The 17740-nt window shown below is 41.4% G+C and overlaps 1 protein-coding gene across 2 annotated transcripts in view; it reads right to left on the reverse strand.

Annotated features, from left to right (window-relative positions):
* Window positions 1-14354: 14354 nt before the first annotated feature.
* LOC119241045 (cytochrome P450 4F3-like) overlaps window positions 14355-17740 on the reverse strand; it is a 29134-nt gene continuing 25748 nt past the window's right edge. For both annotated transcript variants that reach the window (XM_037506020.2, XM_037506021.2), the window contains one exon: window positions 14355-17644. In XM_037506020.2, coding sequence (XP_037361917.1) covers window positions 17467-17644 — 178 coding nt within the window. In that variant the 3' untranslated portion in view covers window positions 14355-17466. The remainder of the gene's footprint in view (window positions 17645-17740) is intronic.

Here is a 17740-nt window from a genome sequence, read left to right on the forward strand (position 1 = left end):
AACAAGCTGGGACTACATCAAATTAAAGAGCTTCTGCTGCCAGCAAAAGAGACAATAACAAAACAAAGAGAACCCCACCAACTGGAGAACATTTTTGCACCCAACACTAATGATAAGGACTGATCACAAAATCTGCAAGAGCTGATGAGACTCAACAACAACAAAGAAAATAATCCAGTCAAAAAATGGACAGAGGAACTAAAAAGAAACTTCTCTGAAGAGGAAATGCGAATGGCCAACAGGCATATGAAAAATGTTCACATCACTTGCAATCTGGGAATGCAAATCAAAACTACCATGAGATACCATCTTACACCAGTGAGAATGGCACTAATTAAAAAAACTAGCAACAACAAATGTGGCGAGGTTTTGGAGAAAAAGGAACTCTTCTGCACTGTTGGTGGGAGTGCAAACTGGTCCAACCACTATGGAGAGCTGTGTGGAGATTTCTGGACCTACCAAACATAGAGCTTCCACAGGATCCAGCAATTCCACTCCTAGGTATTTACCCAAATAACACAGAAACATCAATTCCAAAGAACACCTGCACCCCCATGTTTATAGCAGCACTGTTTACAATAGCTAAGCTTTGGAAACAGCCCAAATGCCCAAAAATAGATGACTGGATCAAGAAGATGTGGTACATATATACCATGGAATATTACTCAGCATTCAAAAAAGATAAACACATGCAATTTGCAGCAACATGGATGACGCTGGAAGGGATCATGCTCAGTGAAATAAGCCAAAAAGAAAAAGAAAAATACCGGATGGTCTCACTCATAGCAGGGATCTAGAAAACTTAAATAAGGGACCAGGAAAATGAATAACTATAAGAAAGTGAAAATCAAATCAACAAAAACTAGGAACCAAGACACTTTTTGGGGGTGGGGGACGGGAGGGAGGGATTGGGGTCAGAATGGGGGGATTGCAATTGTATGGGGAATATAAAAATAAAATTTATTAATTAAAAAAAAAGACATTAGGGGAAAAAATAATAACAATACAAAACACAATAAAACAAAAACAAACAGACAATTATAAACCAGAGACATTCTTCAGGGGAGGAGGAGGGAGAGGGATCAGAGGGAGGGAGGGAGGAGCACAAGGGACTGAAGTGATGGTGCATGGGTTCATTGGTGCAGGAAATTCTGTGGGGACTACACCTGAGGGGGTGGAGGGGGAAGCAAACATTGTTTAAAAATGAACAATAATGTAAAAAAATATATAAATAAAAAGAAAGTTTTGAAAAGGAGGGGAGGGAAATAAAGGGGGGGAGACAAAGAGGGTAATAAACTATAATGGAGAATTATGGGTGAATTGGTAGTAGGAGAACTAAGGTGACCACACCAGAGGGGAGAACTTCTTTACCGTGAGGGAGGATGTCAAATAACAGTAATTCAATTAAAAATATATTTATGGGCCTCCCCGGTGGCACAGTGGTTGAGCGCTGGATTGCGAAGCTGCCCACAGCTTCTGCAGTGCCGGTTGGATCCCCGGCCGCCGGGCAAGGGTCCCACAAGGCGCGCAGACCTCTCCTGCCGCCTGCTGCTCCCCTCAGCAGTGTATTTCGTCACTCTGCCTGGTCTGTTCCCCGCTCTGGCTCTGGTGAATCCTCTCACCCTCCCGCACCTTTGACTGTACCCAGTGCTCATACAAATAAATAAATAAATCGTTTAAAAAAAGAAAAAAGAAATGGGAGAGAAGAAATTTGATACCCCAAGTACAAATCACTCTTGAAGGGGTTTGTCCCACAATGTGGCAAAGAAATGGTGGGAATTGGGGTCAAGGAAATAACTGAGTTATTTATAGTCCAGTGGTGTTGATCCCATTGACATCAGGATTCATGGTCACTATACAAAAACTCTATTTCTATGTTCCAGGGGTCAGCAAACTACAATCTGTGGACAAAATCTGACATGTGACCTGTCTTTTATTGTCTGTAAACTAAGAATCATTTTATATTTTAAGATGATTATAAAAGGAGAAGCAATCAAAGGAAGAAGAGATCCTAGATGGGGCATGAAAGACTTAAAATATTTACTATGTGCCCTTTACAAAAGAGTATGCCAACCCCACTGTATGCTAGTGTAGGGTAAATGAAGTGAATCATGCTTTTTATGCCCTCACAGCTAGCCTCTACAGCTCCCACCTGTGGTCCTAGATTTGGGGATGATGAGGGCCTAGAGGCATGGGCGCAGGCCACGAGCACCTCTAATTATGGATACGTGGGCCCAGAGAGCTCAGGCACGTGCATGTGTAAGAGTGGACACTTATGCCAAGAGGCAAGGGATGCAAGAGCGGGATCACTCTGAGGCGAGACTACAAGACGATATGAGACTGAGAGGGACAATGACAGAGAGATGCTGACAGAGAAAGTTGATCTGTCCCCAGATTCAGCAGGCCTATATAAAGGCCTATAAAAATCTACCAAGGGCTCCAAAATTTGCTTTTCGTCTATAAGAACCAACAATGAACCTACATGACCTGGGATGGTTGTTCAACAACTAGTAATAAACAATTGAAAAATATGTTTTCAGGGCCTACCTTGTGGTGCAGTGGGTTGAGCGCAGCCCTATGAAGCTGTCCCCAGCCTCTGCAGTGTGGGTTTGATTCCCAGCAGGCCAGGGAGATACCCACATGGTGTGGCAGACTTCTCCATCCATCTGCCTGTTTTTCTCCCTGCTCTGTCTCTGGTGAATTCTCTCACCCTCTGGCACCTCTGGCCTGTACCCCAGTTCTTGTATAGATAAATAAATCTTTAAAAAAAAATTTCGAACACATTTTTGAATATCATACATCAGAAAAAGGCAAATACTCATGTGTAAATCTAACAGAATATGTGCAAAATCACTATGATGAAAACTTCAAAACACTGATGACAAAGTCTAAGACCCATAATAACAGAAATTTACAATACTTCAGGAATGCAAGTTTCAATATTATTAAGATGTTAGGTGTAGGGTAAATGGAAGTTATCAGATTTTTGCCACCCTCCTGCCATTAGCATCTATGATCGACACCTTTGGTCTTACATGCGTGCCTGATGGCGGCATGTGTAGTGTGGTTGGGTGTGTGTAATGGACACACCTGAGCCAGAGACCAAGCATATAAGGGCAGCGGCAAAGAACAGAGGCGAGTGGCAACAGAGTACAGTGGAGAGCGGTAGAGAGCATCAGAGAACAGCTAAGAGAGCAAAGAGTATATAGGGATTCTCAAGGGGGCCCAAGTTGCTGTCTCCCTGCTGGCTTGTCTCCCCTAAGCTGTGAGGATGATGCCAAGAGCTCCAAGTTTCTCTTTCAAGCTGCCTGAACCCATGATGAACCTACCCAGCCTGGGATGGTTGCAAAACAACAGCACACACTAGGAGTAACAGTCTGGCAGAAAAAGGTAGGAAAAACATGAAGTAAACTGTACTTTTAGTGACAGAAGGGGAATACAAGCCACAGGAAGGAGGGGTGCAGAACCACCTTCAGTTGCCAACTAAGGGGAACATGACAACACCAGGGACTCGAGATCCTGCACTGCACAGAGAAGGGTGTGCACAGAATAGTTGCCCAGGACAGAGAGTGTACAGTTGGAGCTACAGGTTCAGGGGTGCAGAGTAAGGATTAGTGGCTTAGGCCTGAGGCTCTGTAGGGTAAGTGATTATCAGGCTTTTCTGCCCTCCCGCCGTTAACATTGATGATGGATCCACATGGTCCTGAATGCATGCCTGATAGCGGACACCTGGAGTAGGGTGTGGGCATACATAGGTGGGTCCACTTGGGCTGAGACTGGGTTTATAAGGGCAGCATTATGGGGAACGGAACCAGTAGAGGAGAGAGAACGGACCACAAGAGAATTCTGGAGAGCCCAGAAAGAGTGAAGATTCGCTGGGGGCTAGGAGGCCTACCAGCCTGCCTGGTAAAATGGCAATAAAAGACTGAAAAAGCCACCGAGGGCTCTGCGACTCTCCTTTACCCGTCTGCATAGGATCATAGAGATCCTGCTCCATGCCCTTCCTACCACTACAGGCTCTCAATAAAAAAAAAAAAAAAAAAACATAGACACATGGATGGAGTTGGAAGAGATGCCAAGTGAAATAGGTCAGGGAGAAAGATCAATAACAGATGGTGTCACTATTAAGTGGACTATAGAGAAATCAAACTAAGAACCAGAGACAGACAATCTGCAAAGCTAACCCTTGAAAACTGACTAGCTGAAGCATCCAAAGAGGGGAGGAGTGGAGAGAGAGTAGAAACAAAGAGGAAAAGAAACGCAGTGGACTGTGGTGGTGAACTATGGTTGATTTGGTGCTGGTGGTGCACTAGGGTGGTGATACCTGATGGAGAGAATTCTAATGTTATCACAATAAAAAATAATATTTTTTTTTTAAAGCTTGAGTCTGAACTGGAGGGGAGAAACAGATAGGATCACCTGTGTCTCCTCACAGAACAGGGTGGAAGCTGAAGCTAGAATATTCAAAACACATGCCACCCCCACCGCAGGTCTGAAACCAAGACAACAAATGAACGTGTGCCTAAGCCAGAGTTTTTGCTTGTTTCTTTGTTTGTTTGTTTAAAGATTTATTTTATTTATACAAGAGCCGGGATAGAGGCCAGATGCTCAGGAGGGTGAGAGGATTCACCAGAGCCAGAGTGGGGAACAGACAGGCAGACTGACAAAATACACTGCTGAGGGGAGCAGCTGGTGAGACAGGAGAGGTATGCTCGCCATGTGGGTTGCTCCGAGGCCAGCGGGGATTGAACCAGCACTGCAGAGGCTGCAGACAGCTTCACAGCACTGCGCTCACCCCCCGCGCCACCATGGAGGCCCTAAGCCAGAATTTAAGCACCTGTTAACAAGAGTCAATAATTCAAGTTAAGACTCCACTGGAAAAGAAAACAACTCAAGCCTGTCACCCCAAATCAACTACAATAAGTGGCCAGCGATGCATCTAGTGCTCAAAAAATAGCCCAGAGGTAGAGCTGACACAAGACAATGAAACACATGAAGACAGCGGAGCTGGCCAGAGGAAGGCATTGCTGTGGGTTGCCACCACACAACTCTAGCACCCACAACACATTGCAAAACTTGAATCCCAGATGCTCACTGGAGGTGACCCTTTGGTGACCTACTGCCCTAGTGCTCTTTCACCTATTACCTCTCATCAGTGCCAGTTCTCTAATTATTTCAACAGGTGTAAAGGCAACAGTATGAAAGTCCACCCTTATTATAGCACATTAAAAACTAAAATTGAAGTGACAGAAGAAGATACCACAAATATTGGAGGGGGGGAAAAAGGAGAGAAGTCTCACTCAAGCAGCACAAAACATGACTGAAGAGAAATTCAGTGTAACAGTTGTAACAACATCTCTGATACTCAGAAAAACAAGATATAAAACAACAATAGAATAATGACTGAAAATATGAAGCAGTTACAGTTAGAAGTAACAGAACTAAGAGATACTGTAATAAAATTGGAAAATACAATTGAGGGCCATAGCAACAGATAAACAGAAGCAATGGAGAGAATTAAGTCCCTTGAAAACACAGTATCAGAGAACACACAAATGGAACAAACCGAGAAAAAAAGAATAAAAAATAAAAATAGTGTAATGCCCTTTGGGGTAACCTAAAGAAAAACAAAATATTATGCAGGTCCCAGAAGGAAAAAAGAAACAGAAAGTCATAGAAATTTTATTTAAGGAAGTAATTGCTAAAGACCATCTTAACTTGGAAAATTAACCAGATGCCATGATCCAAGAGGCCGAAATGTTCCAAATAAAATAGTTCTAGCAGACACAAACCAAGACACATTACATTAAAGATGCTGAAAGCTGATGACAACAACAAAATACCTTGAGACAAATGACAATAAGAACACAACCTTCCAGAACATTTAGGACAAAGCAAAAGTAGTACTAAGAGGGAAGTCCATAGCAATACGAGCCCACATCAAGAAATAAGAAAGAGCCCAAAGAAATAACTTTTCCCCTCACCTCAAGGAACTAGAAAAAAGAAGAACAAAAATATGAAAAGCCAGTAGAAGGAAGGAAATATTGTAATAAAAAGTAGAGCAAAAATTAATGAAATAGAAACCAAAAGACAGTCCAAAAGATCAATGAAACTAAAAGCTGGTTCTTTCAAAAATAAACAAAATCTCAGCAATATATACATTTTTCTCAAGTACACATGGAACATTCTCAAGGACAGATCACATGTTGGGACATAAAAATTCTCAATAAATTTAAGAAGACAGAGATCATACCAAGCATCATTTGCAAACACAATAAGTTTAGAAATCAACTACAAGAAGAGAACTGGAAAAACCACAACTGCATGGAGATTAACAAGATGTTGAAGAATAGTTGGGTCAAAGGAGAAATCAAAAAGTATCTGGAGATGAATGACAATGAAAATGCTACATATAAGAATCTTTGGGAATTTAGCAAAAACAGTATTACAGGCACATCTCAGGAAACAAGAAAATTCTCAAACAATCTAATCTTACACCTAAAGGAACTAGAAAAATAAGAGTAAAATAATCCAGAAGTCAGTAGAAGGAAGATAGTAATAAAAATCAGAGCTGAAATAAATGAAATAAAAACAAAAAAATACAAAGATCAATGAAGTAAAGAGTTGGGTTTGGGGGGTGGGAATCAACAAAATTGACAAACCTCTGACTAGACTCATTAAGAAAAAAAAAGACTCAAGCTGCAAATAAAATCACAAATGAAGAAGGAGACATTATGACATATACCACGGAAACACAGAGACTGCTATGACTACCTGTATGCTAACAACTTGGGCAACTTAAAGAAAGGAAGTGGGTAAAATCATTGGATCACACAAGTGTCTTGAGAGAAAATATGAACATACCTATCAAAACTAAAGAAATATAACAGTAATCAAAAACTTCCCAAAAAACAAATGTCCAGGACCAGATGTTTTCACTAGTGCATTCTACCTGAAGAGTATGAAAAACACTAATAAGAAAAGATACATGCACTCCTATGTTGATTGCACACTTCACAAAAGCCAAGATATGGAGACCATCCAAATGTCTGATGACAGATGAGTGAATAAAGAAGATGTGATCTATATACACAGTAGAATACTACTCAGGCATTAAAAAAAATATTAAATCTTGTCATTTTTTTTTTATTAAATTTTATTTTTATATTCCCCCATACAATTGCAAACGCCCCATTCTGACCCCAATCCTTCCCCTCCCGCCCCCCACCCCCCAAAAAGTGTCTCTGGTTCATAGTTTTTTTGTTGATTTTGATTTTCACTTTCTTATATTCATTTTCCTGGTCCCTTATTTAAGTTTTCTAGATTCCTGCTATGAGTGAGACCATCCGGTATTTTTCTTTTTCTTTTTGGCTTATTTCGCTGAGCATGATCCCTTCCAGTGCCATCCATGTTGCTGCAAATTGCATGTGTTTATCTTTTTTGAATGCTGAGTAATATTCCATGGTATATATGTACCACATCTTCTTGATCCAGTCATCTATTTTTGGGCATTTGGGTTGTTTCCAAAGCTTAGCTATTGTAAACAGTGCTGCTATAAACATAGGAGTGCAGGTGCTCTTTGGAATTGATGTTTCTGTGTCCTTTGGGTAAATACCTAGGAGTGGAATTGCTGGATCATATGGAAGCTCTATGTTTAGTAGGTCCAGAAATCTCCACACAGCTCTCCATAGTGGTTGGACCAGTTTGCACTCCCACCAACAGTGCACAAGAGTTCCTTTTTCTCCACATCCTCGCCAACATTTGTTGTTGCTAGTTTTTTTAATATGTGCCATTCTCACTGGTGTGAGATGGTATCTCATGGTAGTTTTGATTTGCATTTCCCTGATTACAAGTGATGTTGAACATTTTTTCATATGTCTGTTGGCCATTTGCATTTCCTCTTCAGAGAAGTTTCTTTTTAGCTCTTCTGCCCATTTTTTGACTGGATTATTTTCTTTGTTGTTGCTGACTCTCATCAGCTCTTTGCAGATTTTTGTGATCAGTCCTTTATCATTAGTGTTGGGTGCAAAAATGTTCTCCCAGTTGGTGGGGTTTCTCTTTGTTTTTGTTATTGTCTCTTTTGCTGTGCAGAAGCTCTTTAATTTGATGTAGTCCCAGCTGTTTATCTTTCTCTTCACTATCACTGCTTTGGGTGATGTGTCTGTAAAGATGTCTTTGATGTGCAAATCCCGTAGTGTTTCGCCTATATTTCCTTCTATGTATTTTATGGTTTCAGGTCTTATGTCTAGTTCTTTAATCCATTTTGAGTTGATTTTTGTGTATGGTGTGAGGTAGTGGTCAAGCTTCATTCTTTTGCATGTAGCGACCCAGTTTTCCCAGCACCATTTATTGAACAAACTTTCTTTGCTCCAATGCATAGTCTTTGCTCCTTTGTCAAAGATTAGTTGACCATAAATCTGTGGGTTTATTTCTGGATTTTCTATTCGATTCCATTGGTCTGTATGTCTGTTCTTGTTCCAATACCATGCAGTTTTGATGATTATGGCTTTGTAGTATAGTTTGAAGTCTGGGAGTGTGATGCCTCCATTTCCTTCTTTTTTTTTTCAGTAGAGCTTTGGCTATTCGGGGTTTTTGGTGATTCCATATGAATTTCATCAATAATTGTTCTATTTCTTTGAAGAATGCCATTGAGATTTTGATTGGAATAGCATTGAATCTGTATATTGCTTTTGGTAGGATGGCCATTTTAATAATGTTTATTCTTCCAATCCATGAGCAGGGGATGTCTTTCCATTTCTTTGTGTCTTCTTCTATTTCTTTTAACAGTGTTTTATAGTTTTCTTTGTATAGGTCCTTTACCTCTTTTGTTAGATTTATTCCCAAATATTTGATTTTTTTTGTTTCAATAATAAAAGGGGTGGTTTTTTTGATTTCTTCTTCTTCAGATTTATTGTTTGTGTATAGGAAGGCTACTGACTTTTGCGTGTTGATTTTGTATCCTGCCACTTTACTGAATTGATTGATGAGTTGAATTAGTTTTTCTGTGGAGATTTTGGGGTTCTCTATGTATATTATCATATCATCTGCAAATAGTGATAGTTTGACTTCTTCTTTTCCTATTTGGATTCCTTGGATGTCTTTCTCTTGTCTTATTGCTCTGGCTAGGACTTCCAGTATTATATTGAAAAGCAGTGGTGAGAGTGGACATCCTTGTCTTGTTCCAGATCTTAATGGAATTGCTTTCAGCTTTTCACCATTGAGAATGATACTGGCTGTTGGCTTGTCATAGATGGCCTTTATGATGTTGAGGTATGTTCCTTGTATCCCAAGAATTTCAAGGGCTTTTATCATGAATGGGTGTTGCACTTTGTCGAAAGCTTTCTCAGCATCTATTGATATTATCATATGGTTTTTATATTTCTTTTTGTTGATGTGTTGGATAACGTTGATTGATTTTCGGATGTTAAACCATCCTTGTGCCCCTGGAATGAATCCAACTTGGTCGTGGTGAATTATCTTATGGATACATTGTTGGATTCTGATAGCTAAAATTTTATTGAGGATTTTTGCATCAGTGTTCATTAGGGAGATTGGCCTATAGTTTTCCTTTTTTGTGTTGTCCTTATTCGGTTTTGGTATTAGTGTAATATTGGCTTCATAGAACGTGTTTGGTATTGTCCCTTCCTTCTCAATTTTTTGGAAGAGTTTGTGAAGGATAGGCACTAATTCGTCTCTGAATGTTTGGTAGAATTCATTTGTAAATCCATCAGGTCCTGGGCTTTTGTTTTTGGGGAGGTTTTTAATTACCATTTCAATTTCGCTGCTTGTAATTGGTCTGTTTAGGTGTTCTATTTCTTCTTTATCTAGCTTTGGGTGATTGTAGAGTTGTAGGAATTTGTCCATCTCCTCTAGATTGTTGAACTTGTTTCCATATAACTGTTCATAGTAGTTACTGATTATTCTTTTGATTTCTGCTGTGTCCGTTGTGATTTCTCCTCTTTCATTTATGATTCTGTGTATTTGTGCTTTCTCCCTTTTTTCCTTTGTGAGCCTGGCTAGGGGTTTGTCTATTTTATTTATTTTTTCAAAGAACCAGCTCTTGGTTTCATTGATCTTTTGGATTGTTTTTTTAGTTTCAATTTCATTTATTTCTGCTTTGGTTTTTATTATTTCTTTTCTTCTACTGGTTCTGGGGTTTTTTTGTTGTTCTTTTTCTAGATCTTTGAGCTTCGAGATTAGGTTGTTTCTTTGAGTTCTTTCTTGTTTTTTGATGTGAGCTTCTATTGCTATATATTTTCCTCTTATTACTGCTTTTGCTGCATCCCATACATTTAGGATATTGGTGTCCTCCTTGTCATTCAATTCAAAGAATTTTTTAATTTCTTCTTTGATCTCCTCGTTAGTCCAGTGGTCTTCCAGTAGTGTGGCTTTTAATCTCCATGAGGTAGGATAGTTCCTTGCCTTCTTTTTATGATTTATTTCTAGTTTGATGCCTTCGTGGTCAGAAAAGATGGTTGGTATGATTTCAATCTTGGTGTATCTGTTGATGTTTGTCTTGTGCCCCAGTATGTGATCGATCCTGGAGAATGATCCGTGTGCGCTTGAGAAAAATGTGTACTCCGTTTTTTTGGGGTTAGTGTTCTATAGATGTCTGTTAAGCCCAAATGCTCTAGGTCCTTATTTAGAGCTTTAGTTTCTTTACTTATTTTTTGTCTTGTTGATCTATCCATTGTTGATAGTGGTGTGTTGAAGTCTCCCACTACATATGTGTTTTCTCTGATGTCTGTTTTCAGAGAGGACAACAGTTGTCTGATATATTTTGGTGCTCTTTCGTTTGGTGAGTATATGTTAATGAGTGTTATTTCTTCTTGAAGTATTGTCCCCTTAATCATAATGTAGTGACCATTGGGGTCTCTTTTTATTTTTTTGAGTTTGAAATCTGTTTTATCTGATATAAGTATAGCTGTTCCTGCTTTCTTTTTTGGCCCATTTGCTTGTAGGATTGTTTTCCATCCTTTGACTTTGAGCCTATTTTTATCTTTTGTAGCTAAATGTGTTTCCTGGAGACAGCAAAAGGTTGGGTTTTGTTTCTTAATCCAGGCTGCAACTCTGTGTCTTTTTATTGAAGAGTTTAGTCCATTTACATTTAGAGTTAATATTGATATGTTAGCATCTGTATTTGCCATTATGTTTGTCTTTCCTTTGATTTTATTTATTTATTCTTTTAATAACTTTTTTTTTTTTTTTGGTCTTCTTTCGTTGTTATTCGTCCCTCTGAGGTTCTGGCTTTAGGATTCCTTGTAGTATTTTTTGGAGTGGGGGTTTAGTCGCAATGAAATTCCGGAGTTTCTCTTTGTCTGGGAAGGTCCATATTCTTTCTTCATGGAGGAAAGAGAGCTTTGCGGATAGAGTATTCTTGGTTGGCATCTGTTTTCTTGGAGTCTGTTGACTATGTCCCTCCACTCTCTCCTTGCCCGTAGTGTTTCTTCAGAGAAGTCTGATGTCAGCCTGATTGGTTTTCCTTTGAATGTTATCTGTTTCTTCCCTCTTGTCAGCTTCATTATTTTTTCCTTGTCCTGGATTCTTGGGAGCTTTACTATTATGTGTCTTGCTGTGTTTTTCCTTTCGTCGTGGAAGTTTGGTGTTCTTCTTGCTTCTTGTATATCAATTTTCAGCTCCTTCTTCTCATTTGGGAAGTTCTCTTCAATTATATCCATGAATATTTTCTCTGTTCCTACATCTCTCTCCTCTCCTTCTGGAATTCCTATAACTCTTATATTTCCTTTCCTCATGGAGTCAGATAGTTCCCGAAGTCTTTCTTCATTCTTTTTCCTTCGTACTTCTCTTTCCTTTTCTGTTTTGGTTCTTTTTATTTCTGTGTCTTCAAGATTACTTATTCGTTCTTCCATTTCATCTATTCTGCTTTCATTGCTTTTCCCAGAGTTCTTTAGTTCCTCCATTAATTCTTTGATCTCCTGCATTTCTCTTACTTCCCTCTTTAGGGACTCAATTTCCTTCTTCTGATCTATCACTTTTTTAATCATGGCAATTTTAAATTCTCTTTCTGGAAGGCTCAGAAGTTCTTCCAAGTTGCTGTCGTTGCAATCTGGGGAGTGGTTTTCTTTTTGTGGTGTGCTTCTTTCCTGAGGAGTTTTTAGGTTGCGTGTGGTTCTTCTACTCCCTACTGTCTGTTTTCTAATTTGTCGTATGCGTTGGGACACTGTGTTGCTCGGACTGACTGACATCTTGGGTGAACTTCTCCGCTCCCCTCTGGCTCTTCCAGGAGCCATCTCTGTCTTCTGGGGGAGCTTTCTGCTGGTTTTAGGCAGTTTTTACTGAAGAAATGTCCCTGTTCTCAAATGGCGAAGCGGGATGCAGTCCCTGCGCCTCCGGTTTCAGGCACACTCTTCTGCGCACCCGGTCTGCCCCGGACGTGGGTGCCTGCTCCCTCTGTGGGCTCAGACTGCTGGTCGGAAGGGGCCTGGCGTGGAATAACTTCCCGGCTGGCCACTGGGTCCTCCAGAAACCTTCTGCCCTTTTCAAGCAGACTTAAGAAATGTCCTGTTTTATAGGGTGTTAGTGACTTTTTTTTTCCTGGTCGCTAGGTGGCGCCAGAGATCTCTCCTATTGTCCTTGGGGGCTGTTTTTCGCCTCCCCCCACCCCGTGGGACAGAGAACAGAGCGGGAATGGTAGGGTACACCTCAACAGCTTTGGGGTGCTGTGTCTGCCTTGTGCCCCACCGTCGTGGAGAAACCACGCCCCGAATTTTCGTGCCCCGGGTCTCAGTTCAAAGCCCTCAGGTCCAGGACGCGGGCTGTAGCCCAGTTCAGTGGCGCGGGAATGGCGCCTTTTGCACCCGGCTCCAGTGCCTGGGCGCCTGGTTCCTGCTTACTCAGGGAGGGACCTTCACCTCAGTGAGGACCTCCGTGCGTCTCCCCGCAAGCCTAGGTCGTCTCCCCGCAAGCCTAGGTCGCAGGCGCGGGGACCTGGGCAGCCGCGATCCCGGTCTGCACTTGCTTTTCAAGCGCGCCAGGCGCGCCGCGTTTCCCGCTCAGGCTTACCGGCAGCCCGGGCTGTGTGCACGTCTCCCGGGGTCTTTGTTCTTCTCTAATGGCGCCCGGAGCCGTTCGCTCACCGCCGCGGCGGATCCTGCAGGGTTCGCCTCAGCTCCCGTTCACGGGGTGTGGTGGCTGCAATAGTTCCTTTCCGCTCACAGTCCCGCTTGCTGCGTCGTTTGTTCTTGTTGGTTGTTTTGGTTTATTGTTTCCTCCTCTCTGCCGGTCGGAGAGTGCCGCCTCTGTGGGCGGGGGAGGGGAGCAGGGTTCTGCGCTTCCCTCCCTTCTAGTCCTCTTTTATGGCCACTTTCTTCTTCGGGCAGTTCGCTGGCGTCACCCGTTTATCTTCCGTGTCCCAGTTCTCACTGGGACCTGCCGCTTTTCCTCCCTATTCACTTTTTTTAATGGGAGATCTTACTCGCAGCGTCTCCTCGCCGCCATGTTGCTCCGCCCCCACATCAAATCTTGTCATTTTTGACAACATGAATGAGCCTTGAAGGGTTTAAACTATGTGAAATAAGTCAGGAGAAACATTAAAACCATAAAATTTTTCTCCTTTGTAGAATACAAAGAAAAAATAAACCAAAACAAACCCTTAGACTCTGACAACAAGATGGAGATGACCAGAGGGAAGGAAGGAGAGGGTACAGATAGAGGGGACTGACTGGTTGATGATGGATGGTGACTGGACATTGTGGGCATGGTGTGACATACAGTGTTTCTGAGTGAGATGCTGCATGCCCAAAACCTATGCAGTGTTTTATTTTTTTTTTTTAATCTTAAATTTTATTTTTATATTCCCCCATACAATTGCAAACGCCCCATTCTGACCCCAATCCTTCCCCTCCCGCCCCCCCCCCAAAAAGTGTCTCTGGTTCATAGTTTTTTGTTGATTTTGATTTTCACTTTCTTATATTCATTTTCCTGGTCCCTTATTTAAGTTTTCTAGATTCCTGCTATGAGTGAGACCATCCGGTATTTTTCTTTTTCTTTTTGGCTTATTTCGCTGAGCATGATCCCTTCCAGCGCCATCCATGTTGCTGCAAATTGCATGTGTTTATCTTTTTTGAATGCTGAGTAATATTCCATGGTATATATGTACCACATCTTCTTGATCCAGTCATCTACTTTTGGGCATTTGGGTTGTTTCCAAAGCTTAGCTATTGTAAACAGTGCTGCTATAAACATAGGGGTGCAGGTGCTCTTTGGAATTGATGTTTCTGTGTCCTTTGGGTAAATACCTAGGAGTGGAATTGCTGGATCATATGGAAGCTCTATGTTTAGTAGGTCCAGAAATCTCCACACAGCTCTCCATAGTGGTTGGACCAGTTTGCACTCCCACCAACAGTGCAGAAGAGTTCCTTTTTCTCCACATCCTCGCCAACATTTGTTGTTGCTAGTTTTTTTAATATGTGCCATTCTCACTGGTGTGAGATGGTATCTCATGGTAGTTTTGATTTCTATGCAGTGTTTTAAACTAAGTTACCTCAACAAATAATAAATAAAATCCCAGTTGAAACTTCTGTTTCCATTAGTAGCAATTATTTGGATTAAACTTCCAGTTTTTTACAAACAACTTTCAAATATGGATAATTTTCCAATTTCTTAAATGACCCAAAAAGACAGCAAAGAAGTATAAAGACATTGCTGTGTAACAAAAGAAAAATGCTATGGTTTATAAAAGAGCTCCCCTGGGAAAACTGCCGGGCCAGCAATAGCAGAGGCCTGAGTCAGCAAAAAGAAAACAAAGAGTTTGCTGTGACGAAGCCATGCAGTCAAAATGCATGGAGGATCGATCCCACATACCATGTCCACCCCCCTATCATTTTGCGTGACTGTAGGAAGGAATCAGAGGTAAGTCCCTCACTGCCCAGCAAGCCGTCACATGGCAGAAGCACTCTTTCAGATACAAAGAAATCTTTATAAATTTCAGTTCTTAATGCTTTCCCACACACAGATGTCCGACCCTTCAGAGTAAGAGATCACTTTTTATATTGCTTGTCTCTTTTACAGAGGAATTGTGTATCACCTTCTGTGCACACAGACCACAAATATTAATACACAGAATGTGTATTAATGAAACCAAAACCTCTGAAGGGCAGGAACAGCGCCCAGAGAAATCTGAAAGCTGTATCTCTGGGTCTGTGTCCTCAGGTTTGCTCTGAAAGTATCTCTTTAATAAACTTCTCTTTGAAGTACTTCACAGCAGTGATATTTCAGCCAACACTACTCAAATAAAGAGAAACCTAGGGATAAAATAAATATGAATGACATTTTTGGCCTGGAGAATTTCTCAAGTCAAGAAAATGTGAGACTAATGTGATGGCTTCATGGTGGGGGAGAAAACCAAAGCCCAGGGTGATATAAGCATGGGAAATTGTAAAATATCCACATAAGAGGAAACCTCGAAAAACTATACCCCTCAGGGTAAGAGTAAACTGGTGAAGGAACCTGCAAGTGTGAGTTCAGCTTGAATTTAATCTGCCTCAGTGACGCTGGGCACCACAAGCTTTGAGCTTGGTTGAAAATAATCCTCAACCAGCAGGACTCAAGGAATCATCTTATATAAGAAGGTGCCTTCTTCAAATTCTACAATTATTATTCCAAGTATGAAAGCCAACATCCAGGCAAAGATAACCCGATACATAAGACCACTGACCCTTATGAGTGAAAAACCAGCAAAAGTTACAGGCAGTATAACAATTATAGATATCATAATATCAGACACACTATAAAGCACAGGTGTATTAGTAAGTAAACAAAGCAACACAGTAATCACAGAAACATAGTGCAGGAATCTGAAATGAGAAAAAATTATGTAAATTAGGTGATGGAATCAATATTAGGAGATAGATGGTCAGAGCATAATGCCATTATGGGTCCTCCCCCATGACTCAGAGCCTCAAATGTGCCCTTAAAGTCCGTCCTTAAGCCAGTTGCCCCTCTTGCTCAAACACTTCCCATCGCTGCCTAATGCCCACAAATAAACATCAAGACAGGGTTTGGGTGCTGCAGGGGGCCTTGTTGCCCCAGCCACATAAGACACTGGCAAGCAGCTAAGTTAAAGGGCCTCACACCATGGGGCCGAGGTTAAAAGGCCTCACACCGTAGGGCTGAAGATTCCTTGTGCCTCACACCGTGGGGCTGAAGATCTAACATCCCTTTATTTTTTGTTCTTGGTCGTAAAAAGAGAAAAATTTCCCAGAAAGTACATTAGGCAATAAATTATATGCATCAGTATACTGCAAATAAACGACACAGAAAATTATCTGTTTAGAAATTATTAAACAATTTGGCCCACTTGTCAATGGGAGACAATTTATTGTACATGCCTGACAAGCAATCCAGTGCAACAATTATAGTAAATCCTTCTTTTGCTTTTTTAGAAGTTTCCCTTTTTTTTTTTAAAGAAGTTTCTTAGGAAAGTTTTTAAATGAAGTTAACTGTGTTAAGAAGTTTCTAGGTAGAAAAAGTTCTGATAGCTGAGTAGCAGCTGGTCTCCTGCTGAAGGCCATATGAATAGAATAGTCTTTTGATGCTTAAGCTTTAGCTGATAGGGATGTACTGGCGGCTATCCACTGTCTTAGGTAATTGTCTAGCTAAAATAATAAGTTTTAGTGTTAGGTTTGGCTTTTTTTTTTTTAAGTAGGTATTTTTCTCTAATATTTTTTCTTCTCACTATAATAGTTTTTACAACTTCCTTGAAATATTCTGGAGTGGAATGAGTGGCATAAGGAAAAATTGTGATGATAATTGATAAGATATGACCGAGGTGTGTTCTGGTGTTGATACTAGATTTATTTCCAGATTCTCAGCTCTATAGAAGGATTCTGTATATAAATGTGCTCATGAACTGTTAGATTTTTTTTCTCATTGCTACCAAATGAAGATAAATGCTATTGGTGAAAGAAAGCTTAACTACTTTTGAAATATAATCAAGAGTTAATAGTATAGAATAAAATCTGCACCTCCTAGTGTTCTGAAGTTTTTATCTATTAACCTTGAAGGCTGCCGTCTAGCTGAGACCCTAGGAGCCAGGAGTCCATGGGAGTAAAATACACTAATTGTTTCTGCTTTGCACATGATGATATAATTTTTCTGATTACTAAAAATGAATAATAAAGACCTGCTTAGTCTCTCTGCAGAAGAGATTTGCACCCCGTCCAGTATCAGTGTCTCCTCAATGCCCTTCCCTTCAGCCCCTAACGTGTCCCCTAGGCCGTGTCATCCTTTCAGGAACCCCTGACACGACATTTTGCGGAAGGCTGGTCCCCGGCATTTGGGCTCAGAGATACCAGCCACTCCCACCCTCTGGTTCCTGCCCGGACCCCCACGCCCTGCCGAGACTCTCGGTGAGTCCCGGACAGACGTGACAGCACTGTTTCATTCTTGGGAATCTACAGAGAAGTGTGTAAGGTCAGCGCGGATCCCAGGCTAGGCAGCAGGGAGTCACTGCGGGTCCTCGCTTAGGGGCTCCAAGCGCAGCCAAAGTCCGCCCTCTGCGCGCAGGATCAGCTCCGGCTTCCTGCGCGGCTCCTGCTCGTCCGGCAGCACGCGGAAGCGCAGCAAGGTGAGCGCCAGGACCACCTTCATCTCGGTCATGGCGAACGTCTGCCCTATGCAGTTCCTGCGGGAGGGATGGGTCTCTGACTACACCTGGGAGCCCCAGTTCCATCGCACTGGGAACCCGAGCCAGGACCCCCATCCCTGACTGCAGGGATAA

This window comes from Talpa occidentalis, unplaced genomic scaffold, assembly GCF_014898055.3.
Source record: "Talpa occidentalis isolate TD23 unplaced genomic scaffold, MPIMG_talOcc4v2.1 talOcc4.12, whole genome shotgun sequence".
NCBI lineage: Eukaryota > Metazoa > Chordata > Mammalia > Eulipotyphla > Talpidae > Talpa > Talpa occidentalis.